At 23.1% G+C, this 27,583-nt stretch overlaps 1 protein-coding gene across 4 annotated transcripts in view; it reads left to right on the top strand.

Moving 5' to 3' along the window:
- LOC127277746 (MICAL-like protein 1) overlaps positions 1 to 27,545 on the top strand; it is a 114,573-nt gene extending 87,028 nt beyond the window's left edge. Inside the window, exons 2-9 of one of the 4 annotated variants that reach the window (XM_051299085.1) lie at positions 3,993 to 4,046; positions 17,530 to 19,319; positions 19,899 to 20,091; positions 21,899 to 22,234; positions 25,710 to 25,845; positions 26,396 to 26,624; positions 26,835 to 26,947; positions 27,146 to 27,545. In XM_051299085.1, the coding sequence (XP_051155042.1) occupies positions 17,530 to 19,319; positions 19,899 to 20,091; positions 21,899 to 22,234; positions 25,710 to 25,845; positions 26,396 to 26,624; positions 26,835 to 26,947; positions 27,146 to 27,330 (2,982 nt within the window). In that variant the 5' untranslated portion in view covers positions 3,993 to 4,046 and the 3' untranslated portion in view covers positions 27,331 to 27,545. Of the gene's footprint in view, positions 1 to 3,992; positions 4,047 to 17,529; positions 19,320 to 19,898; positions 20,092 to 21,898; positions 22,235 to 25,709; positions 25,846 to 26,395; positions 26,625 to 26,834; positions 26,967 to 27,145 lie in introns of all 4 variants that reach the window. The other 3 variants (XM_051299083.1, XM_051299082.1, XM_051299084.1) reach the window with 3 other exon arrangements.
- The last annotated feature ends 38 nt before the right edge of the window (positions 27,546 to 27,583 follow it).

The following is a 27,583-nucleotide window of genomic DNA, read 5'->3' as shown; positions in this document are numbered from 1 at the left end:
GTCTTCTATATATATATATTTATTTATTACTGCGTGTATATATTTGGATACAATTTATTATTAATATAAAGTTTAATTGCATTATTAATTTTTATAGCTTCTTTTTATTTTATATTTTTTTTTACTACTTTCTACGATATTTAACTAAAGTTTATTTTCAACACTTAAACTTTACATATATATATTGATATTTAGTTTAATTAACGTCATCTTAAATTTTATTTATTAGGTAGTTGAATTAATTTCTACTTTACTTAATTTTATATTATAATTTTTTTCTGTTTATTTTGATTTTATTTATTATTATTTTTATTATTTATTATTATTTATTATTATTTAATATTATTTATTAATTCTTTGTTATTATAAATTATTATTTTTATTTTTATTATTAATATTTATTACTTATTATTTTTATTTTTTTTAATCTCATTTTTAATTAAATATAATTTTATATTCTTTTTTTTATTTATTTATTTTGTATTTATTTATTTATGTACTTATTTATTTAACATGAAATATATGAGTGTAACTGAAATTATTAAATTTGATTTGAAATATTGCTTTATTTATTAATATTTTATTAAAACATAAAAATTGCGATTAAAATTTAGTTTCCGCTATTTAAGTAAATAAATAAATATTTTTTATCATAATAAACGATAATTTAAATAATATTTTTTATTTCTAAAATAATACGAATATTTTCTTTACTTTCTATACTAAAAGAGAAATTTTCTAAAATTAAATTTTTGTTTTTTATTTATTAAATTATTATGAAAATGTTATTTTAACGGTTTTAAAATTTTTGGTTTGAACTTATGCGCGTCAGTCAATCAAGCCCCCTTATAATAAAAATATGATTGTTATATCTATTTCCTTTTTTTGCAACGCATGAAGAAGTTCTAAAAATCAATTGTTAGAATTTTTATTTATTAGAATTTCATTACTTATAATTTTTATTGAGATAAATTTTTATTTGTTCGAATTTTCATTTGTCCCAAAATTGCAAATGACCAAACAGACAATCGACAGAAAAATTTCGGCGCGATTTTTAAATTGTAACCTATCAAAAATTATGATTGGTTGATTTTAAAAATTGCGCCGAAATCTTTCTGTCGATTGTTTGTTTGGCCACTTGCAATTTCGGACAAATAAAAATTCGTGACGCATGATTATCCCATATAAAAATCATTAATCGGAATTTTTATTTAAAAAAATTTTTATTAAAAATAATTATTTTTTAGATAAATTTTAATTATTTGAATTAACATAATTTGATAGAATTTCTTTTTATATGAATTTTTATTTAACAAAATTTTTAGCTACCGAATTTTACTTTAGCAGAATTTTTATATTTTCTACTCATTTAATTGATATGAATTTTTATTTAAGAGAATTTTAAATTAATCAAATTTTAATTTTGCAAAATATTCATTCAATTGAATTTTATGTAATTCGAAATTTTTAAATGATATAAATTCCAATAATTCACTGATTTTTAATTTGTCCGAATTTTTATTTGTAGGAAATTTAAATTGATCGAATTTTTAAGACGCCGAATTTTCATTTGTCCGAAATTACAAATGGCTGAACAAATAATCGACAGAAATAATTTATAGGCGCAATTTTGGAATTTGGAATTTCTGTCATTTAAAAATTCCCATAAAAAGAAAATTTTTCAAATTTTAATTCAAAAATTGAAAATTCGTCTAAAAAATAATTATTTATAATAAAAAATATTTTAAAAATAAAAATTTTTATTAATGATTTTTATGGGAATTTCATACGCTGAAAATTTTATCAATTAGAAATATTGTTAAATAATTTTTAGGTTAAGTACAAATTCTGATTTTTTTGGGTCATTTCATAATAAATATACGTTTTTTTTCCTAAATTTGCATTTTTCTGTTATAAAAGAATGTTATTTATAGCAAAGAACATAATTACCAAGTTCCAAAAAGATCCATTAATTTCTTTAGAAGTTATAATCGTTTTTTGGATTTTTTTTTGGGGACACTCCACAACAATTACGCGCCTTTTTTTCTAAATTTGTATTTTTTTTTGCCTTTAATGGATGTCATTCATTGTAATGTAATCTGTAAAGTGAATTTTTTGTCTATATAAAAATTCTTAGATAAAAATAAAATAAAAATTTTTAGAACTTATCAATGCGTCCCGAATTTTTTTCACTTGCTATGAAATCTTTTATTGTTACCTCCATATAATAGATTTTTGTTTTTAATAAAAATTAATTTTATTATTGATTTCCATTATTCCTGCGGCTAAAGTATAAAAGTCGATATTTAAAAATATATAATATATATATATATATATAAGTAAAGATTTATTTGAAATTGTTCAAATGAATAAAATAAAACGATAAATCAAACAAGTCATATCAGATTGTACTTTATAACATCCATCAATTGAGTTGAAAGCTTGCGACATTTGAATAACAAAGAATTTCTATATATATCTATAAGCCGTGTATAATATATATATATTATCAATGGGCAAAAAAAAAATAATTCCCAATAAAAAACATTTTCACTTTCCATTTAATATTTTATCCTTCTGTATTTATGTATATTAATGGCTCAAGGATAATTCACATATGAAAATATATTTTGACGCGTAGGCGAATTGGAATGCTCTTTAATGGGAATTTCAATTATTTTTAATTTAAAAAAGAAAAAAAATTATAACAATATACAAAATTTACAATAGTTTTTTTTTTATGTTATATTCAAAACCAATATATTTATTATGACAAAAATTAAAATGACTGTTATCATTTTTTTTTTTTTTTTTTTTTTTGCGAGACGGAATGCAAATTGTGTGTGCTATAGTGTTTCATTTTCTATGTCGTCCATATTCTCGTGTTGAAATTGAAATGTAGAAAGTTTATACTCGAATGAATTTCGAGTTTCGAGGGAAAAGTTTCTAATGGAATATTTTCTGGTTTTTTTTTTTTTTTTATTTTTTTATTATAAAAAAAGAGAAAAAAAAGCAAAATGAAATGTTTTAATTGGATGGTTTCATTCACTTTATTTCTCGGTCTTATAATTATTTTTTTTTCTTTCTTTCTTTTTTTTGTCGTCCTCTAGTTTTTATTTTATTAATCTTGTTTTAAACATTATGTTGGATTTTCTAATTATAATATAAAAGTACCTAAACTTGTTTGAAACTATTTTAAACTTTGAGTAATATATATAATTTTTTTTACGTTCGATTCTCATCATTTTTTTTTATTCTATTACTTTTATGATAAAAAAAAATTTAATTTATTAGGTAATATTTTGTATACAATATGAAAAAGTATTTTTATTATTAATTATTTTAATTATTGTAACTTTATTATTATTTCTCTTATTTTTATTTTTTTTTTTATTATAATTATTATTATTATTGTTTTAGAATCGTAAAATATAAATAAATAATAAATAATAATAATAAATAGAAATGGTGTATTTTTAATTCTGAGGTATAAAGTGTAAAAAAATTATTTATTAAATAATTATTTTTTCATATTAAAAACTTTTCCATTGAAAATGAGTTCAATAATTTTTTTTTCTTGACGCAAATTTTTTGTTATATAATAATTATTATATATGTAAATGTTATGTCCTCGTGTTTGTTATATTCATTTTGTTTTACATGTTTTGAAAATTCATATTTTTTTCTTCTTTATTTTGTATATAATTTTTTTTAATTTATTTTTTTATTTATTTTTTTATTTATTTATATATATATTTTTTTTATTTATTTATATTTATATATATTTTTTTTATTTATTTATATTTATATATATTTTTTTTCAATAATATTTAACCGGAAATATAGCAAAGTGGAATATGGATAGCAATCAATTTGCATATTTGATTTGTCACACACTACTGTTTCTTTCTTTCGTTCTCTCTCAGTCTCTGTCTCTCTCTCTCTCTCTCATTAGTTACGTTAACTCCTTACCATTTATTTTTGTTCTCCAGGAGGAAAGCTTGGACTTAATGGGGCAATATAAACCTGAAATATTCTGCTAGAAGGTAAATTGCTTTGTTGTTATTGTTTTTTGCTTTTGTCTTTTGCTTATCAGCATTTGCATGTCTATTTTTAAATGCTCTTTCAACTATTACTCTGTTCTCAACATAATTTTTAGCTGTTAACATTCTATACTTTTAATGAATTCATTTTCTTGTTTACTAATTGTATTTTTTTTTTTTACTATATAATATAACTGACAATAATTTTTTTTTAGGTTTTTATATTATATTTCAATATTACACAAAATTAAATTATAAAATATAATTTGTAACCAAATTTTTATATAATTTAGTTTTATATATTTTTTATTAAAAAAAATTACTAAATTTTATATATGAAAAAAAATTAATAATATTCAATAAAAATAATAATAAAATAATAATAAAATAATAATAATACAATAATAATAATAATAATAATAATAATAAAATAATAATACAATAATAATAATAAATTATTAATATTTGACGCGCTCCGAAGAAAGGAAAGAAGCAAAAAATTATAGGTTATGTTTATGATAGTTTCACCTTCATTAAAACTCTGTTTTTTTTTTTAATTATATAAAATGAAAATTAGTTTTCTTTTGGATGTAATAAAGACTTAAACACTCATTATTTACATTGAGAGTTGATCCTCTTTGTGTATTTTCGATATTTACACTCCAAACTATCATAAACATAACCTATAATTTCTTGCTTCTTTGGTATTTTTCGTTAAGGAGAATTGTGTGACCGTGACATAACCTCAAACAAAGAAAAAAAATTGCTTTTTTAACTCTAAACAAAAATAGTAGGAAAATTAATTTTAATTAATTTTGGAAAATCGAGTTATACATATTTTAGAAAAAATTATAATGAGTCAAAAATCATTCATGAAATAATGATTTTTTTGATAATTTGTTTATTTCTTTGAGTACAAATAAAAAATTTCAAATTTTTTTTTACCAATTTTTATAAAAACAATAATTTATATTATATTTTGACGAAAATAATATACATAATATAATAATATAATTTACGAAAAATTTTGATAAAATTTTTTCTGAAAATTGTATAATTATATCATTTATAAATTGATAGAAATTAATTTTTACTGTATATTTTATTTAGTGTGCGTTGAAAACATATATAGTTAAAAATTATTTTTTAATTTGAGGTTATGTAACCATTCTCCTTAAAGAAAAATCAAACAAATATACACACAAAGAAAATATTATGTTTATCTCTCAGAGGCAAATAAATTCTTTATTTGTTTCAAATAAATTTTATTTGAGGTTAAAATAAATTTTATTTGCGTGTTTAAATAAATTTCATTTGGTTTTAAATAAATTTTATTTGCGGTTTAAATAAAAAAAAATTTTATTAACGCCAAGTAAAGTTTTACTTGTACTAAAAATTTATTATTTTGAAATAAATAAAAAGTTATTAGGCTCCGAGATAAAATATATTTTTATTTGATGTAAATAAATTTTATTTGTCTCAAATAAATTATTTCTGAGTGTACAGCGTAATCTAGGGGAAATTAAAATAATTTATTTGAAATTTTTGAATTTATTTTTTTTATATATATTAAATTTTTACCCACTTTTAAAAATTATATAACTAAAATATAATATTTTCTTTGAATTTTTCTTTTTTGTTTTTATTTTTTTTTCTTTCCTTTTATTAAAAGTTTTAACTAGTTTTATTTATGGGGGAAAAAATGATATATCTTCTTTTGACATTTATGGGTTGCAACAATATGTGAAGGGATTTTTTTCTCGTATATATATATATATTTTTTTTTTCATGAAAATGGAAGAAGTGACATAAATCTAACATCTTTGTGGATACTAAAAAATTTTATAGTGTCACTTTTTTTTATCTCTAGTTTAACGCACTTCCCAGTTTGTATAAACAAATCACGATTCTCCTAACTATCTTTCTGAAAACGGATTTCAAGAAGCAACCTCTTCTCTTTTAATATATATATAGTAGTTTATTCGAAACCAACTCGTATACACGATTCTTTGAAACTTGAAAGCAAAGCGGGACAAAACAAGAAAAAAAAAAAAAGAAAAAAAGAAAAACACTATTTAAATATTCAGAGAGCTATTGTATTACGTACACGTCTACTATGGTGTACTGCGCATACGTTCAAAGACTTGGTAATCAAGATAGAAGCTTTAGAATACAAATTAGTTGATTTGGCAGTTAATAAAGCTTAGCATACGCAATGAACAGATTTTGTTTTTGAAAAAAAAAACTCATTTTAAAATTTTTATATGTATCAAATACTTACACTCAGAGAAAAATGGTATATATTTATACTATAACTCATTTATTTGTTGCAAATATATTTTATTTCATTTAAATAAAAAATTTATTTAAGCCAAAGAAAAATTTATTTATGACAAATCAAAATTTTTATTTACGCCCAAATAAATAAGTTAGTTTTTCTCTGGAGACAAATATATGTTTATTTAACTCAAATATATATTTTATTTCGTTCAAATAAATCATTTCTCTGGATGTAAGAGTAATAAATTTTTTTCTTTGGCTCAAATAAATTTTTTATTTAAATAAAATAAAATATATTTGCAACAAATATACAATTTCTCTGAGTGTAATTATAATTCTTTAATTGACAGTTTTACATTGCAAAAAAAAAAATTCTTTCTCTAATTATTCTTTTTACAAATTTTTTTTTTTTCAATTCGTTTGGTATGACCTTTTTTTTGTCTAAAAAAAAATTTAGCATCATTTCTCGATCATCAATTTTAAAAAAAAACCGGATTTAAATTTTTAAATAATTTTTGTTTCGGCGTGTAAATAAAAATTTTATTTGTCAGAAATAAATTTTTCTTTGGCTCAAATAAATTTTTTATTTCAATGAAATAAAATATATTTGCAACAAATAAATGAGTTAATAGGCTCGGAGACAAATATGTATACCATTTCTCTGAGTGTAATCCTGAATCTAATTTTATAAATTCTGTGTAATTTATAATTGAAATCTGATATAGAAATCAGTTTATACAAATTTTAATTTCGGTTTAAAATATTTAAACGGAATTCAATGACATTTAAAGTGTGTAATTTAATTTTTGCGATTTAAATCTTAAACGAAATTCAAAGTCAAATTTAATTTTGTATTACATGTACTTTAAATGAAATTAAATATTAAACTCTCTATATATATTCTGTTTCAAGTTTTCAATTGGAAATTATTATTAATCACATATACTTGACAAAATTATATCAAATTTTTAACGGAATTATAAAAATTTGAATCTAAATCCAGAGAAATTTTTTTATTTACGTTTATATTTGTTATCGAAAAATAAATAAATAAATAATAATAATTTATTTGAATCAAATAAAAATATTTTATCTATTAGTGGAATAATAACTTTTTATTTGTTTTAAAAAAAAAATTTATTTAACGCAAATTATTTAAAACAAATAAAATTTATATTTATATCAAATTAATTTTTTTATTTAAACTTAATAAAATAATTTGTATTTAAATTAAATTTATTTAGCTAATAAAATTTGTATTTAAATTAAATTTATTTAGCTAATAAAATTTTTATTAAAACCAAATAAAATTTTTACTTAAACGAAATTAAATTTATTTGAAAGAAGTAGAATTTTTATACAAATCAAATTAAATTTATTTAGTAGATAAAATTTTTATTAAAACCAAATACAAATTTTATTAAAACCAAATTAAATTTATTTGAAAGAAATTGTTGTTCGCGCCTTGTAAAGAGGGCAACACGGGTCTAGCTGATCAAAAACGCCACCTATGTGACAATTAAAATATCTATTTCACTCATGGTCTCGTTCAAGTTAATTCTGTTAATTATAATCAAAGCCTCATCCTTTTACTTATTTTATATATTCAAAAATTACTGTTCACATACAAGTTTTTTTTTAATAAGTAACCGACAGATATTAAATTTTTTATTTAAACCTAATAAAATTTATTTGAAACAAATAAATCTGGCTCTGAGAGAAAATCTACCTATCACCCAGGAAAAGAAAGCTTATTAAATGCACCGTCTAGTGAATCAGATATTTTAAGAATGCGGATTCATTATTAACGTTTTCAATTGGAATGTAATATTTTGAATATGAGTTCGTTTCAATGAGTAATTTCCTATTAATGAAAAATTTAATATATCTGTTTAGACAATTTTGAATTGGATCGAAAAATTTTAGGTTATGTTGTCATATTTCGCACAAAATTTAATAATTTTTTTTTAATAAACAAGCTTTGTAAATAAATTACAGGTAATATGAGGAAGCAAAAATTGAAAAATGTAAATGATTTGAATCAAAGTCAATCGGAGATTTCCTTTTAAGAATGCCAATTCAACATAGGCCAGTCAATAAAGACAAAAAGTGCCATTAAATGTAGACAGGCAACTCTAACCGGAATTTGGTAGTTTGGGGGGGTAGTATAAAGGCCCCATAGTTTGCTCTCGATTTCCGGTTGCAGAAGTTGTTGTAAACAATGGTTGAAGTTGGTGAAAAGTGGTTTTTGCGTGCTCGTTGCTTTCCTCTACATTTTAGAGGAAAAAGTTGTTATTAGAAAAAAAAGGTATTAAAAATACCTACAAAATGGTGGGTCGAAAGTTAAAATCGGATTATTTGTTTAAAAGTTATTGAATTTAAACCATTAAAAATGGTACTTTTTTAATTGTTTAATAACTTTGTTAATAATAATTCGATTGAAGTGAAACTTTCTGAAAATGTGCCCCTCGCGATACTGAACAAAATGAAAAAACTTCGAGTTTAAACGGATGAATAGTTTATAAATTATTCCATTTGTTAATTAAAAACATGTTGTTTTTCAACCTAATTTCTACAGAACGATATGGAGCGAATTCAATTTTTTTTCTTTCATTTTACTCTTGAAGAGTGATACTATCATGTACATAAAAGAAAGAATTGAAATTCATCAATTAATTGCATAATTATGGATAAAGAAAAAAGGGTACGTTTTTTCGTTATAAACAATTGAAATTACTCGACCAGTTTTTACTCTATTGAATTCTAATAAACGCCATTGAATTTCTTTTTTCTTTACAAAACTTTTAAAAAAAAGAAAAACAATCTAGGTCAAAGGGGGGGGGAGATAATTTTTTTTTTTCAAAAAAATCCTAACACTATAATTATTAATATTTTTCATTCAAATTTACAGTACTTGTAGTTTAATATGTGTACTGTTAAATAAAAAATTGTAACCATTGAAAGAAATTTTTTTATTATTTATAATGACGGTTAAAGAGAGCTCATCATTTTACCTTGCTCCGGAAGGCGGAGTGGGGGAACTCGGTGGCGCGTGACAAACGCCGCCACAAAATCAAACTCGCCCGATCAAAATTACAAAATTTGTTATAACTCGGTTAATTATTAACCGATTTTAATCTTTCTTTTTTTGAATTCATGTTATTTTTTCTCCTCTTTTCAAAAATAAATTTACATTTTTAATAAAAAATTTTTTTTTGCTAATATTTAAACATTTTTTTTTTAATAACAATTTTTTTTCACTAATTCAAGTTTTTTAAAATTTTTTTTTAACTGCATATAATGACAGGTATTTTAGTGTCTTTTTATGTTTAACGTTTTTTAAAATTATTCATACACATTCGTGTAGCACTATGTCATTTTATTCATAATTAAAAAAATTTTGATTTATATTACTTTTAAAATAATGTAATGATGTTTTAATGTATATAACAAAAATTAATGTATTTTAATAATAATTTATATAATTTAACAACAAATTTTTGTTATATATTCTTTTATTTTCTGCTGTCTTCACGTGACCACGAGATCACGAAAAATTTTGGGTCCGACATTAAAAAACGTTAAACAAAAAAAGACACTAAAATATCTGTCATTATATGCAGTTAAAAAAAAAATTTAAAAAAACTTGAATTAGTGAAAAAAAATTGTTATTAAAAAAAAATGTTTAAATATTAGCAAAAAAAAATTTTTTATTAAAAATGTAAATTTATTTTTGAAAAGAGGAGAAAAAATAACATGAATTCAAAAAAAGAAAGATTAAAATCGGTTAATAATTAACCGAGTTATAACAAATTTTGTAATTTTGATCGGGCGAGTTTGATTTTGTGGCGGCGTTTGTCACGCGCCACCGAGTTCCCCCACTCCGCCTTCCGGAGCAAGGTAAAATGATGAGCTCTCTTTAACCGTCATTATAAATAATAAAAAAATTTCTTTCAATGGTTACAATTTTTTATTTAACAGTACACATATTAAACTACAAGTACTGTAAATTTGAATGAAAAATATTAATAATTATAGTGTTAGGATTTTTTTGAAAAAAAAAAATTATCTCCCCCCCCCCTTTGACCTAGATTGTTTTTCTTTTTTTTAAAAGTTTTGTAAAGAAAAAAGAAATTCAATGGCGTTTATTAGAATTCAATAGAGTAAAAACTGGTCGAGTAATTTCAATTGTTTATAACGAAAAAACGTACCCTTTTTTCTTTATCCATAATTATGCAATTAATTGATGAATTTCAATTCTTTCTTTTATGTACATGATAGTATCACTCTTCAAGAGTAAAATGAAAGAAAAAAAATTGAATTCGCTCCATATCGTTCTGTAGAAATTAGGTTGAAAAACAACATGTTTTTAATTAACAAATGGAATAATTTATAAACTATTCATCCGTTTAAACTCGAAGTTTTTTCATTTTGTTCAGTATCGCGAGGGGCACATTTTCAGAAAGTTTCACTTCAATCGAATTATTATTAACAAAGTTATTAAACAATTAAAAAAGTACCATTTTTAATGGTTTAAATTCAATAACTTTTAAACAAATAATCCGATTTTAACTTTCGACCCACCATTTTGTAGGTATTTTTAATACCTTTTTTTTCTAATAACAACTTTTTCCTCTAAAATGTAGAGGAAAGCAACGAGCACGCAAAAACCACTTTTCACCAACTTCAACCATTGTTTACAACAACTTCTGCAACCGGAAATCGAGAGCAAACTATGGGGCCTTTATACTACCCCCCCAAACTACCAAATTCCGGTTAGAGTTGCCTGTCTACATTTAATGGCACTTTTTGTCTTTATTGACTGGCCTAACACAGCTTCCGACCGATTCAAAAATACTGAATATAGGTTTTTATTTCCTGGGTATCCGTTAATCTCAAAATTTGAAAAGAAACTTAAAATTGAATTTCGAAACAATTGAAAATTAATTTTAAATTCTATTTCAATTTAGTTTATAAAATTTTTTTTCATTTTTTGGCTCGAGTTTATATTTTTTTAATTCTTTTAGTTTTTTTTTTTTGTATTTAAATTTATATAACCTGTAGTGTATGTAATTTAACAAATCAACGCTCGTTATTACACTTATTTACTCTCTCAACAGTGCATAAATTTGCAATCAAATATTGATGTTTATTCGATAATTATTACTATTTAATGATTATTGGCGATGTTAAATTTCCTTCGCTTTTGCGTAGGCTTATAAATTCATTTTTATTTTTTTATTTATAAATTTATTTATTTTTTTTTTAAGAACTCTAGGGAGAATTTTCAATGTCAAACAAGTTTCCCAAAAAGGAGGCAGTTATAATATTTCATGACCATATACATATATATATATAGACAGTTTATAAGCATATTTAGAAATATAATAATTATCAACCGCATTTGATGATTTCAATGTCATGTGTACAAGTTTATGAAAAATTAATGACCGCAAGTATTTTTTTTTTTTTTTTTTTTATAATATACCCGTTTAAAGGAAGTGATAGAGTGTTATATTTATAGATAAATATATGGGGCATTCCGTGTGAGATTTTCATTTCAAAAAAAAATTTTTTTTTCTGAAACATTAATTTTTTCGAAATCTTTATGAAAAATCCAAAAATTTGTTTTTTATTTATTTTTTTTTTGTATACAAATTATGGAATGTATGATTTTTTATATGATCAACGATTTAGAATAGCAAAAAATATCTTTCTGTACAAATTATTATTTATTTTTGTCTAATAAAATTTTTCCAACACATTTCTCGATTAATAATTTTTTTTTTAATTTTACACCCAGAGAAATAATTTATTTAAAATAAATATAATATATATTTGAGTTAAATAAACGTATATTTGTCTCAGAGCCTTGTATTAACTTATTTATTTGGCGTAAATAAAAATTTTATTTGTCATAAATAAATTTTTCTTTGTTTCAAATAAAATTTTTATATGAACCAAATATATATTTGATTTAAAAAAAAAAAAGTATATTTGTCTCAGAGCCTAATAGCCACTTTATTTGGTGAATATTAAATTTTTTAATTAAATCAAATAAAAATTTATTTGAATGAAATAAATATTTATTTGCCTGTAAGACAAATATATGTGTACGCTATTATTTTTTGCTATTTAAAATTTTTAATTTCTTTGGTACAAAAAAAAACGTATTTCAAAAATTCTCTGCTTTGAACGATGTTAAATTAAAAAAAAAATATAACTTTTCATAATTTTTATTAAAAAATTTTTAAAATTCGTATTTTTTATAAATATTTCGAAAAAAAAGTGTTTCAGTGAGAACAAAATTTTTTAAATGAAAATTTCACATGGAATGCCCCATATATGCTATGCAAAACAATCATGCATGTGTATATATATAGAGAAGGAGAGACTATGTGCGTTTGCATCGTAAGCTCCTCGAATGGCCGAGCAGAAATAATTAGTTCGGTCAGTCGCCCAATGTTGTCCCTTTAGCTTTCAGTATCTTTTGTCTTTTGCCAAAGGAGAAAAGCGTCGCGACGCCTCACATACTCACAAAACACATTTTTTATATACATATATATATCGACGATTATGAATCAAGATTTTCGTATCGAGGTACAATAAAATATTAACAAGTTTTTTTTTTTTTATTTAGGTATACGTTTTTTATATTTTTATTTATTTTCACTATTTTAATGAGAATTTTATTTTTTATTATTTATTCAGGAGTCAATTTTCTGTAATAATTATAATAATTATAAATTAATATAAATAAAATTTCTTTAAAAATATAATATATTAAATATAATAATAAATATTTTATTTTCTCAAGAAAAAAGAAAAATTTATTTTCTTTTTTCTTCTCATAGAAAAAAGGAAGACAATTTTTATTTACTCTTCATGATTAAAATTTTTTTTTATTTTCATTTTGTTTTTATTACACGTAACTTTATATTAATAGGAAATCCTTTATAAGTACTGGCGTTGATATACTTTTTTACATTAATTTTTCTTTTTGTTTTATTAAAAATATTTTTTTTATTTACTAATTATTATTATTATTATTATTATTATTTATTAATTAATTAATTTTTAATTACTAATTTACCTAGTAATTTTATATTTTTTTATAATTTTTCTAAAATCGCTAATTATTTATAATATTTTTTTTTTCGTTAACTCCTTGTACAAATGAGTCACACTACTTGTTGTTGTTAAGTTTGTTTTTTTTAAAAGATAAGTAAATAATTGTTTTGTTTAGAAAGTATTTAAAAAATTAAATTTTCTATAAAACAGACCTTTGTAACGTTCGATGTCAATTAAATTAATTAACGATTGATGAACCCGCATCAAGAATAATCTTGAAAAATGAGAGATAAATATATTTTTTTTGAAACATGTGAAAATGCAATTGTATAAATAATGAATTTAATTAAAATTGCATTTTAACAATTTTTATTTATTTTCCTGTACAAGATGGAAAAATTTTTTTTTTCAAAACTTTTTAAAATTTGGAATAAATAATTTTTGTTAAATTTTATAATGATAGTAATAACAATAATTAACAACAACAACCATAATAATAATAATTATAAAAATAAAATAATAATAATAAATAATAATAAAATAATATTAAATTATTTATTTATTTACAATAATAAATAAGTTTACAAAAATTAAACGAAACATTTTCGAAAAAAAATTTATTTGATTCAAATACACGATTACTATTACTATTATCAAATAAATATTTACTTGAACCAAATAATTTTTATTTGAATTTAATAAATTGTATTTGAACCAACAATTTCTGTATTTAAAATAAATACTATTTAATTGATTCAAATAAAAATTATTTGGTTCAACTAAATATTTATTTGATAATAGTCAAGTAATATCGAGAGTATTTAAATCAAATAAATTTTTTTTCAGTGTAATAATGTAAAAAAAAAATTATAACAATATTATCTAAATTATTTTTAATACAAAATTTTTATATAAAAATTAGTAAAATAAATAAAATAAAAATAAAAACGTAATTTTAAGAAAAGTAAATTGAGGAGCAAATTTTCAAAACTTGATAAATCCATTTTTCAAAAAAATGGAGATAACCATAAATTTAATATTTTAAGGACCTCACAAATTAATCTGTCACTGTTAAATTTAAGGAAAAAAATTTATTAATTACAAACTTTTAATTTAAAAACTTATTAACATAACCAAGATGATTTACAATTTGTATGTTTTATATTATAAAAAATTACCAAAATCTGTAAATCACTCAATTATGACAAAGTTCAATTAGAAACATAACGTCTTGAATATAAAAACATTGTTATAAAAATAAATTATTATAAATTTTTTATTTTAAAATTAACTCTAGTGGTTATGTGTGGAAAGTCATTTGTTTGAATTTCTCGAAATAAGAAAATATGGATTTATCAGGTTTTGAAAACTTGCTCCTCAATTAAAAAAAAAATGTAATTTTTTCGAAAGAATTAATTAAATTTATCAAAAAAATTCAAAGACTTTAAATATCTATATATTAATTATTTATATAAATTTAAATAGTTTATAAAAATTGTTGTCATAAATATTTAATATTTATATATATATATAATTAATTGAGCAATTAAGAAAAATTATTGTATCTTTAAAAAGAAATTTTAAAACGATTTACATTTTTTTCAGACCAAAAAAATAAAATAAATAGCAAAGATAATTAAATAACCACATAAAAAAAAAGTTCCATAAAATGATTAATCCTTTTGAAAATATAATGGCTCGCTTATTATCAATTCGTCTTGGTTTTTTAGATATCATATATATATATATATATATATATATATATATATATATATATACAACACAAGTTTATATATCAAATCCATTAAATTCGATCGACCATAATCCGCGATGACGAGATAATTGATTGGAAAACTCGCGGTCGATTGTGCACATAATTACTCGAGACTTTTATTATATGAGAGTGCTCGCGCGACTAAAAACTTTTTTATATAGGTGTATGTGAATCGACGTAAGCAAACATTTTAATTGGCATATATATGGGGTTTGAGCATATAGTATATATATATGTAGGAATGAGATTTTTCTTTATCTAATATCACGATTTTGAAATCGTGCAAATTATTATTTTTTTTTTAATCTTTTTTTTTTTGTAAATTGTTTCTAATTTGTATTTATAAAGTACCGCGCGCCATGCGGTATTTCACGATAAATATCTATTTTGTGAAAGTAATTAGTAATTAAATGAGATTAGATATGACAGTAGACGCGCGCACGGTCGCGAGATAATTAGGTTGATGAAATTAACAAAATAATTACTATAAGCGCAGATACACACACGCGGCCACAATATAATAGTCTCGCGGTAAATTATTATTTTGTTTCTATTGTGTTTGATGATATGACTTTCGCATAACCCGAAGGAATTTATAAAATAAAAAAAAAAGAAAAGAAGAAAAAAAAAGTGCAAGTAATTTCTCACATTCATTTTCTGTGTGGCATGCGAAAAATCGTTTGAAAGTAGTGTGAGAAGTGAAATCACTTTTTTTTTTAATTGACACTTTTTTGTAATTTTTTTTTTATTTTCTTTTTTTTGTTCTATTTCTATTTTTATTGTTATTTATTTATTAAGCTTCAGCCTTTCGGACCAAAAATCTTTTTTTATCCACAAAAAAACGTCTATTTCCCACATGGCCTTAAAAAGTAGCTAAATTTTAAAAAAAATTTATTTTATGACAAATTTGAAAATAAATTTTAAAAAAACTTTCATTCATAGATAGATAAATAAACAATAAAACGAAAATAATTAAAAAACGAAAAAATAACAATTAAATAATAATAATTAAAAGAAAATAATCAAAAAAATAACAAAAATAAAGAAAAAAAAGTCAACTAATTAATAATAAAACTAAAATAACAAGAAAATCGAAAAAATGAAAAAAATAACAAAAAAAGTCAAATAAATAACAACAAAACAAAAATTATAAAAAAAAATAGTAAAATAACAAAAAAAATGTCCATTTATTAAAATAATAAAACTAAAATAACAAAAATAATAAAAAAAATGTCAATTAAATAATAATAAATCTAAAATAATAACAAAAATAACAAACAAATGTTATTTATGTTAAAATTTAATAATAATAAAACAAAAACAATAACAAAATGAAAAAAATAACAAAAAAAATGTCAATTAAATAATTAAAAAAAAAATAACCAAAATAGTGTTATTTTTGTTAAGATTAAATAATTATAAAATGAAAATAAAAAATTAATAAAATAACAAAAAATTATCAACTTGTTAATAATAAAACTAAAATATTTAAAAAATAATAAAATAACAAAAAAATGTCAACTTGTTATAATAATAAAACTAAAATAACCAAAAAATGTAAATTAAATAATAATAAAACAAAAATAATTAAAAAATGAAAGAAGTAATAATAAAAATTTCAATTGAATAATAATAAAACGAAAATAATAAGAAAATAACAAAAGAATGTCAACTAATTTATAATAAAACTAAAATTTACAAAAATAACAAAAAAAAATTACAATTAAATAATAATAAAACGAAAAAAAAATTTCAATTAAATAATAGTAAAAGTTAAATAATAAAAAAATATCATCAAAAATAACAAAAAAAAATGTCATTGAATTAATAATAAAAAAAAAATAAAAGGAATAACAAAAAAATGTCAATTAAATAATAATAATAAAAAAAATGAAAAAAAATAACAAAAGAGACAACTAAATAAATAAATAAAATTAAGAAATTAAATTTGAAAATTATTATTTGAAATTTATTTTTTTTTTTTAAATTGTAATTCAACTAAATTTGTCAATTTCAAATTGAAACCTTGAATTAATTAAAAATAAATTAAAAAAAAAACAAAACAAAAAAAATCGAAACTTATAAATTGATCTTGGCGTTGCAATTTTCATAACTGGATTCGAGAGAAAGAGCGAAAGAGACCCTGAAGGTTTTGCTTCTGTAGAGGACTTGCTGAAGTAACCGAGCGTTGCAACCACAATTCCGTGTAAATAAAACTTCCCCAGTCCACCTTGTAAATAACTCTTTCTCTCTTTTTATCTATCTTTCTTTTTTTTCGCTCTCTCTCTCTCTCTCTCTCGATGCAACACACAGAGTTTAGTGGCATGCGATTAATCCTCTCTTTTTTTTTCTGTTTTATAGATGGGGTCACGTTTGGGGATGCGGAGGGATCCCTGCGCCGTGTGTGGGCTTCCCGTTTTTCTCGCTGAGAAATTGGTCATCTCTCGAATGCACTATCATCGCACATGTTTCCGTTGTGCTCGCTGTAAAAATCAACTAACACCCGGCAATTATTACGAGACCGAAGACGGACAATATTGCTGTGAAACATGTCCCGATGAAGAGGAAAATAATGAATCACGTTACAATAATGAAGCAAGCATTCATAATTTAAATTCTAATTCATCAATACAACAAGATATTTTTCAAAAATCACTCAGCGATGAGGAAAAAATTGTCAAAAGTTCAATAGTACATGATCCTGAAAAATTGAGAAGTCCACAAGAAATTACCGATAATATTTTATCACCATTGAAGAAAATTTCCTCCTCTGATGATGATGATGATGATAATGATAAAATGACATCATCATCATCAGAGATATCAAAAAAATTGAGGCTAAATTTTATGGAGAGTCACTTACTTTCTGAGAAATTTAACGAACTCTCGGTGGTTGATGGACCAGAATTATTAACAAGTGAAAATTCTCCAGAGGAACTCTCAATATCCCCAAATTGTTCAACAATTGATTTATTGAAAAAAAAACTCGATTTCAATGATATTGTTGAAAATATTAGTGACCCCATTAAAAATGATCAACGTCCTACTGCCATTTCGTCCCATGACATAGATAATAAGTGTCTAGATCATAAGACAAATACCAAAGACTTAGACGGCGAGGCTACATCATCATTAGTTCGGCAACGTTTGAAAATATTTGAGAATCATGATTTAAAAAAAATACCACAAAAAGCCGATAACGTCGTCAAAGCAACTTTGTTAAAGAAAGACATAACATCTTTCTTTCCATCATTAGAAATTGATAATCAATTCGAGAATGTTATACCGAGAGATAATGAAAATTTATTATCATCATCAAATCATTCCGAATTAAATGATTTCAATTTAGAAACGAAAAAAAACAATTTCAAACAATTGGATTCAATAGAAGCCGATTTTGAACGATTGGTTGAATCGAATTTGAACCAATCGGTTGAATTAGATTTGAAACGATTAATGGAATCTAATTTTAAAAAAGGATCCAATTCACAAGATGAATTGAATGAAAAGAATTTCATTCAAAAGAATGAAGAAGAGAAAAAAGGAGAAGAAGAAGAAGAAGAAGAAGAAGAAGAAGAAGAAGAAGAAGAAGAAGAAGAAAAGGAGGAGAAGGAGACACGAGATGATGTCGCCGATAGCTGTAAATTGGTGAAACCACTTTCTCCCATTGATAATAATGATGACATCATTGCGACAAACGCCGCGAGTTGTGTGTCGAGAGAGATAATAATCGACGACAATTATTCAAAGTCAAATGATGTTGTCCAAACAGAATTGAATTTATTTACAGCAAAGGGAATCAATTTGAGCGATGTCGATGATTATCCTGTAGCGTTAAATCCATTCGCCGATGAAGACGAACAAATTCCAGTTAAGAAAAATAACAGTAAAATCTCGACTAATCCCTTTGACAGTGATGAGAATGAAGAAGAAAAAGAAGAAGAAGAGGCAATAAGCAATAAAAATTCAATTCCACAAGCGGCGGAAAGAAATTCAGAAATGAAAATTGAAAAAATACAAGTTAAACGACGTTTAAAAGCACCGCAAATTAGTTTAAATCCATTTTCCAGTGATGATGATGATGATGATGAAACAGAAGGAAATACAACTTGTTCGGTTAATTTCCCAATTCCTAAACCTAGAACAATCAAGTATGTAACATAAAGAAATTTTTTTATATTTATCGAAAAATTTTAAGACTGAATTTTTATTTTATTTATTTTACATTTAATGTGAATTTCTATTTAACTAAATTTTTCGCAAGGTAAATTTTCAAATTCGTCGAATTTTTATTTAATCGAACCTTTATTGAAAAAAAAAATTCTAAAACAAAATTTTTATATATACTTGAATTTTTAATGGAAAACAAAAATGTTTAATCAAATTTTTTTTTTTCAATGAGAATTTGTAATAAAAACTAAAAAAAACTGTTTAATGAAAATTTGTTTTAGTGGAATTCGGCTAAATACATTATAACAGAAATTTGACAGTTTAAATTTCATTTTTATAATTTTGGAAAAAAAACCACAATTCTTTTTTTTGCATTTAATTTTTAAATTAGAAAATTATTTGAAATTTTGTTTTTTTTCAACTCAGGTGGAATTATACTTAAATATTAAGAATTGGTTTTTTTTTTTTGCAATCCGAGTGTGTATTTTAATAATTTACATTTTATAAATTTTTAATGTCTCGTTAATTTCTAATTTTTAATTAACAATAATTATTTTCAGCAGCCTTGCAATATCAAAGGCCAATTTAGAGCGAAGCGGAATGTACGCTTCGAATACTTCCCTGGCTAGTTGTGGATCCACACCTGGGGCAAGTTCAAGAAAGAAAAAACCTGCACCTCAGCCACCTACCAAAGAAACCCTTTCACCCAATTCAAATCCATCCACACCAAAACGTAATTCGTCTATTAACACTGTAAGTATTTAAAATATAATAATTTTTCAATTTGTTATCGCATATCTTCTTCTGATCTTTTTTTATTTCAATTATTTAACAAATTTTTAACTAAAAAAATTCTTCACTAAATTAATTATTTTTAATAATTTCAATGAAATTCTTCACAAATTCAATATTAATTATCTTAAACTATTTTTCAATTAAAATTTTTATAAAATTTAATAATTGTTTATAATTAAAAAAAAAAAAATTAGCAAATAAAATTACCAAAAAATTTTAAATTCAAAATCACTTGAAATTTAATTATTTGACAAAAATTTTAATTATTTTTAATGATTTTTATAATATTGTTCGAAAATTCAATTATCTGAAAGCATTTTTTAATTAAAAACTTTTATATTACAATTTTTTTTATGTGATTTTTAATAAATTCTTCATCAACAGAAATCGCTAAAAATTTCTCTTATTATAATTATTGTCTGAAATATAACCCAATCTTTTGAAATTAAATTATTTTCCAAAATTTCAATTTAAAAACTTCTAAAATTTAATTAGGTATTTCTAAAATTTTTTAAAACTTAATAATTTCAATTATAATTCTCCTGAAATTCAATTATTTTTAATTATTTTTATAATATTCTAATTAATTTTTTTTAGTGAAATCATCAAAAATTTTAAATTAAAATTCAGTTGAAATTCAATTAATTTCAAAAATCTAAATTGTGAATCTTTGAAAATTCAATTACTTTTAAAAAATGTTATCTAAAATTATTTGATAAATTATTTTTAGTTCCCGTAAAGTTTAATTATTGTCTGAAAATTAACATAATCTTTTGAAATTCAATTATTTCTAAAAATTTCAACTTTAACTCTTCCAAAATTGTTATTTAAAAAAAATTATTTAAAAATCTGTAAAACTTGATTAAGTATTGCCTGAAATTTTTTTTCTAACCATCAAAACTAAAAATTATGAGAAAATTTTTAATTCGAATAAATTGCTTAAATCAGATTTCGAAAAATTATAAAAATGGAACTTTAAGAATTTCTTTTTGAAATTTGTCCTACTTAAATAAAATTTTAAAAATTTATCTTCTTACAATTAGTTCGATTCTGAAATATTCGAAATAAATTTTCTTGATAATGTTTTTATAGAATTATTCTCATTACAAAATTAATAAAATGAATTTAATATCTAATAACATTAGTTATTTAAAGTAAAATATTTATTAACCAATTTTGTTAAAATAAAAAAAAAATCGACTTTTTTTGGAATATAAAAAAACAAATTTTTTTGTGCCTTAAAGTCGATCCGAGGCCTGGTTATGTTAAAATAAAATATCTTCACATTATGATGAGAATGTAAAAAAAAAATTGAAATTTAGAAGCTTTCATCTTTATATTGAACGAAAAATAAAAAATTTTAATTTAACCAAAGAAAAAGAAATTTAGAAATTGTAGATAACATTTTTTTTTTATACTAATTCTTATTTTCTTATTTGTTTTAAAACATTTATTGAACCACAAATTTTAAAACATATTTTTTAATTTAATTATTTTTTAAATAATCCAGTTGAAAACTTTCTGTAACTATTCATTATTATTATTTACTGTATGTTTTATTTATTTATTTGTAGTATGAACGGTCTTACAAAAGAGAAAAATAATAACTTCCCTTCGAACAAAAGTACTGAATTATAATAAGAAAAGAGAAATAAAAAAAAAGAAAACACTTTGAAATACAAATAAATCATAATAAGATATGAAACAGTGTATTTATTATTATTTATTTAATATTTTTGAATTAATTATTGTAAATTATTTGCAGAACACATCACCTCACATGACGCCACGACTAAGAAAATCGAAACCAGCACCACCTCCTCCACCCCTTTTAACAAGTACACCACAAAATGAATCTATATTATCGCACATCAATTGTAATGAGTCTTCAATTCAAGAATTAATCGACGAAGACGATATTTGTAAATTAAATATGTGGGAGGATCAAAAATCCAATAAAGATGAAGTGAATAGAACGAGGCAGAGCCTCTCTTGTCTTGATAATCCATCGTATGTATCGTATGCGGACAAAAGTGTTCAGGGAAAATGGAAAAGGAAAAAGGGTCCTGCACCACCTCGACCAGTTCCACTTCGACGAAAGGTAAATTATTAAATATTTAAAATTCACTTTTTTCTACTCGTATTTTATTATTATTATTTATTCTATTATTTTTTAATATTTTTATTATTTTATTGTTTACAAATGGGACAGATTTTTTTTTATACACTTTTAAAAATGAATTTACATATTGCAATTCTAGAAAAATATAAAAATTATTAGATTAATTTATTATTATTATTATTATTTTCATTTACATATCTTCAATAAAAATATTGAATTATTTTTCATTGAATTTCAAGGTTAAATTAAAAATTCAAGGCGAATTCACGTTTTTTTCAAGACGTAACTAAATTCACATGGTTTTCCCTGTTTTCAAGGTTTAAAATTTGCAAAAAGTTTTAGTTACCTTTTTTTAAATAAATAAAAATTATATGGATTTAATAGAAATAATTCAATATTGAAAGAGTGGAAATTCTAATTTTTAAAAATTTAATTGTTAAAAAATAAAGAAAAATTAATTAGGGAAATGTTTGAAGGGAAAAATTAGGGAAATGAATTATATATATATATATATATATATATATATATGGGATGTTCCACGTCAAGCGGACCAAAGCTCTGCCCAAAATTGTACGCAATATAAATAAACTTATAATATATAAAAATGTTCGTACACATGTAAACTTTCAAAAAATGAGTGGCAAATTAAAAAATTTATAATAATGCTTTTGTTATAACAAATATAAACAATCATAAATGGAAATGCGTAAGTTAAAAAATGTCTCATTTAAAGACAAAAATTTTAAATTCTAAAGTCATAGTTGTTTTTAATGTTTTCGGGGTCGCTGATTACGAATCTGATGTCAGAATTGAAAAATTCAAAATGGCGGATCCAATATGGCGGCCGAATTTTTAAAAAATCGTCCAATTCGCTTAAAACTTATTACTCGGGGGTTTTCGGGGTCGCTGATTACGAATCTGATGTCAGAATTTAAAAATTCAAAATGGCGGATCCAATATGGCGTCCGAATTTTAAAAAAATCGTCCAATTCGCTTAAAACTTATTATTCGGGGGTTTTCGGGGTCGCTGATTACGAATCTGATGTCAGAATTGAAAAATTCAAAATGGCGGATCCAATATGGCGGCCGAATTTTTAAAAAATCGTCCAATTCGCTTAAAACTTATTACTCGGGGGTTTTCGGGGTCGCTGATTACGAATCTGATGTCAGAATTTAAAAATTCAAAATGGCGGATCCAATATGGCGTCCGAATTTTAAAAAAATCGTCCAATTCGCTTAAAACTTATTATTCGGGGGTTTTCGGGGTCGCTGATTACGAATCTGATGTCAGAAATAAGAAATTTAAAATGGCGTATCCAATATGGCGGCCGAATTTTAAAAAAATCGTCCAATTCGCTTAAAACTTATTATTCGGGGGTTTTCGGGGTCGCTGATTACGAATCTGATGTCAGAAATAAGAAATTTAAAATGGCAGACCTAATAGGGCGGAAGATTATTAAAAAAAACTATTAGAAATATTTAAAACTTGTTACTCTGGAGCTTTTTAAGTTGCCGATCACGAATTTGTCACGAGAGATTAAAGAAAAAAAATATTAATAAAAAGATCATTTGTATGGATCTTGTAAACTATAGGTTTTCGTATTCAAAATATTTTTTGCAGTTACTCATTACTACTCTAGTATTGGATAACTGCGAGTGGTGTGGTTGCATTTGAGTACCTAAATACTACTAGCTTCTTGTCTGAAGTAACTATGAATGAGTGTGCTGATTGGATTTTTGTAACTGAAGGAGCTTTGGAAAATCTTTTATTTAATGAACGCTTAATTTTTTCATGCTCTTGTTTTGTGTAATAGATAAATCGTGTCGTTTTAATGTGCTCTTTAGCCCATGTAAATAGACTAGTGGCATTCAAAATAGCATTTTCTGGCTTAGCTTGTAAGCTAGCTCGAGTGGCTTCTCTCTTTAACACTGCTCCTATGCCATCGCATGCTCCTTTTCCATGAGCGGTAGCATGAAAATGCCACTCTGCCAGAACATTAAAATCATCTTCGTGATGAACTAAATTCATCATTTGAAATTTGTTTTTATAATGCTGTTTAGCACCATCAGTAAAAATTATTATTTTTTTAACATTTGTGCAAACTTTTTTAATGTCTGCAATAACTTTTTGTTGCAGTATGTAGACTGCAGCAGTATCATGCGTAGTAGATTCGGATAGCAAGACAATGCTGCAATGCTTTAATTCACCATTTTCTTTATAATAAAAAATTGCAGGATGCACTGTGCATTGGTCATTATTATAATGAAAACCTTGTACAGCATCTTGTACAACATAGGCGTAGTTTGCAGAAAAATCACACTGTAGTAACACTTCGCCTTCTTGGAGGTTTCTTTTCCTCTCTTGATAATATTCCGATTGATTTTTTGCAATGTAATGGTGTGGCAATAGTTTTGTTAATTGACTAGATAATTCGGTTACAAAGTCCTTTGAAATATAATATTTTTTCGTCAGAGTGCATCTATCAGTTGATTGCCAACAACTACAAATGATTTCAGATATTTCATTTTCTTCCAAAAGGTTTAAAATCATATTTGAAAAGTTTTCCACGCCAGGGCATAAGGTGCACTCCAAAAGGAAACAGGATGGTCCAGGATTTTCACATAAAGCAAATTTAAAGCAGTCTTTATAATCTTTTATCCTATTCTCTGAATCAGGTATCAATTTTTCAAAATTTATGGATTCAATCATTTTTTTCAATTCTGACATCAGATTCGTAATCAGCGACCCCGAAAACCCCCGAGTAATAAGTTTTAAGCGAATTGGACGATTTTTTAAAAATTCGGCCGCCATATTGGATCCGCCATTTTGAATTTTTCAATTCTGACATCAGATTCGTAATCAGCGACCCCGAAAACCCCCGAATAATAAGTTTTAAGCGAATTGGACGATTTTTTTAAAATTCGGCCGCCATATTGGATCCGCCATTTTGAATTTTTAAATTCTGACATCAGATTCGTAATCAGCGACCCCGAAAACCCCCGAGTAATAAGTTTTAAGCGAATTGGACGATTTTTTAAAAATTCGGCCGCCATATTGGATCCGCCATTTTGAATTTTTCAATTCTGACATCAGATTCGTAATCAGCGACCCCGAAAACATTAAAAACAACTATGACTTTAGAATTTAAAATTTTTGTCTTTAAATGAGACATTTTTTAACTTACGCATTTCCATTTATGATTGTTTATATTTGTTATAACAAAAGCATTATTATAAATTTTTTAATTTGCCACTCATTTTTTGAAAGTTTACATGTGTACGAACATTTTTATATATTATAAGTTTATTTATATTGCGTACAATTTTGGGCAGAGCTTTGGTCCGCTTGACGTGGAACATCCCATATATATATATATATATATATATACTTTAAAATTGTACAATGAAGAAATAAATTTATCGAGAAAATAAATTAATTAAATTTTGTTTTTAGATCAAAGTACTATCGTTAAAAGATATAAAATTGGAATTGGATGAAATAGAATTACAACAGCAAGGTTTGGAACGACAAGGCGTTCGTTTGGAACAAATAATTCGAGATAAATCTGAATCAAAGCCAATCGGAGAAGGTAAACATTTTTTTTTCTTTTTTTAGAATTTGAAAATAAAACAAAAAATACAATGTAACACAAAAAAAACCTAGAGGCAAAAATTGAATTGAACATATTTGTTTGGAACTCATGAATATTCTTCCTTAACAAACACAAATTGATTAAAAGCTTGCAAAACTTGGAGTGTACGATTTTTTTTTTTTATTTTTAATGCGACATTTCGAGTTTTAGTAAAATACGATTGAACAATATTTTCTAAAAATCTAATACTATTTTTCTATTTAAAAATTTGAAAAAAATGAAAATTCCACAAAATGAAACTTTAAAATAATAAATTTATTTATTTCCTGTAAATATTTTATTTTTCTAAATTTCTAAATAAATAAATATAGAAAAATAAAATATTTATAGGAAATAAATAAATGTATTTTAAAGTTTTCAGTTTTTTTTTCAATTTTTAAATAGAAAAATAGTGTTTATATTTTTAAAAAATATTGTTCAATCGTTATTTATTATTTTTTGAAATAAATATTGTTAATATATAATGTCATAATTAATTTGTTTTTAGATCCAAATATAGAAGCAGACGTGGAAGAATTGGTGCTAGAGCTGTTTGTTCTCGTGAATGAAAAAAATGAATTGTTTAGGAGACAAGCAGAATTAATGTTATTACGAAGACAACAGAGATTAGAGGAAGAACACGCTGATGTTGAGTATCAAATAAGGTGCCTTTTGTGTCAACCGGAAGCTACAAAAACAGATTTTGATAAGCAGAGAGAAGAAACTTTAATCCAAAGGTATTAAAAGAGAAACTCTAGATTATATTCAATGGGACAATTATACAAAAAAAAAAAATTTTCTTTTCTTTTTTCCCAAATTTGAATAAAATATGAAAGACAGTGAAATAATATCTTTATGCAAAAATAAGGAAACTTGTATTTTCAAAAAAATTTTTATTAAAAAGAAAAATTTCTCAAACGAAAAAAAAATTGTAATCTCTCTTTCAGGTTGGTACAAATTGTTGAAAGACGAAATGAAATAGTCGAGTGCCTTGAAATGGATCGAAAACGTGAAGTTGAAGAAGATCGCAGTATTAATAAACACATGGGTTTATACGCGGGTAAATTTCGAAAATAACTGTAATTATTTTCTTTCAATATTTCTATTAATATATAAAAATTAAATTAACAGAAATTTTTTATTTTATGAATTTTTCTCTAGACTAAAATTTTTAATTTCACTAACTCAAAATTTTATATATTGATATATATATATGTAAAATAAAGATGGAGAATTTAATGGATTTTGATATTTGCAGCAAAAGGCAAAAGTGATACGATTAGTGATAATGATGTAAATCGTCCGTCCAAGACAAAGAAAGGAAAACTCAAGGAGAAAATAAGGGAGAAAAAATTAAAGAAAAGCCATAAAAAGGATGCCGATAAAGATGTGGATGAGGCCGAAGTGAAACTTAAACGCCATAGCAAGAGAAAGTGGTTTTAATCCACATTTTTTTTTCTTCTTCTAACTATTATTATTTACTTATAAAGTTAAATTTACAATTTTTTTTTTGTTTGTCTTTGCATTTGACTGGTCAAATTTAATACTTTTTTATATAATGATTTTTAATAAATGTCAACTTTGTTATTTATAAATAAACAAGGTTCTAAATAATAAAATAAAATAATGTTAATATTCTATTATAGTAAAAAAAAAAATTCTATTTTATTTCTTCACCTTGTCTTTTGTATTTTAA

Source organism: Leptopilina boulardi, unplaced genomic scaffold (genome assembly GCF_019393585.1).
Source record: "Leptopilina boulardi isolate dan_hultmark-lab unplaced genomic scaffold, ZJU_Lbou_2.1 LbouV2_179, whole genome shotgun sequence".
Lineage (NCBI taxonomy): Eukaryota > Metazoa > Arthropoda > Insecta > Hymenoptera > Figitidae > Leptopilina > Leptopilina boulardi.
The sequence above is the reverse complement of the archived record's forward strand: the minus strand, read 5'-3'. Positions and strand labels throughout refer to the sequence as shown.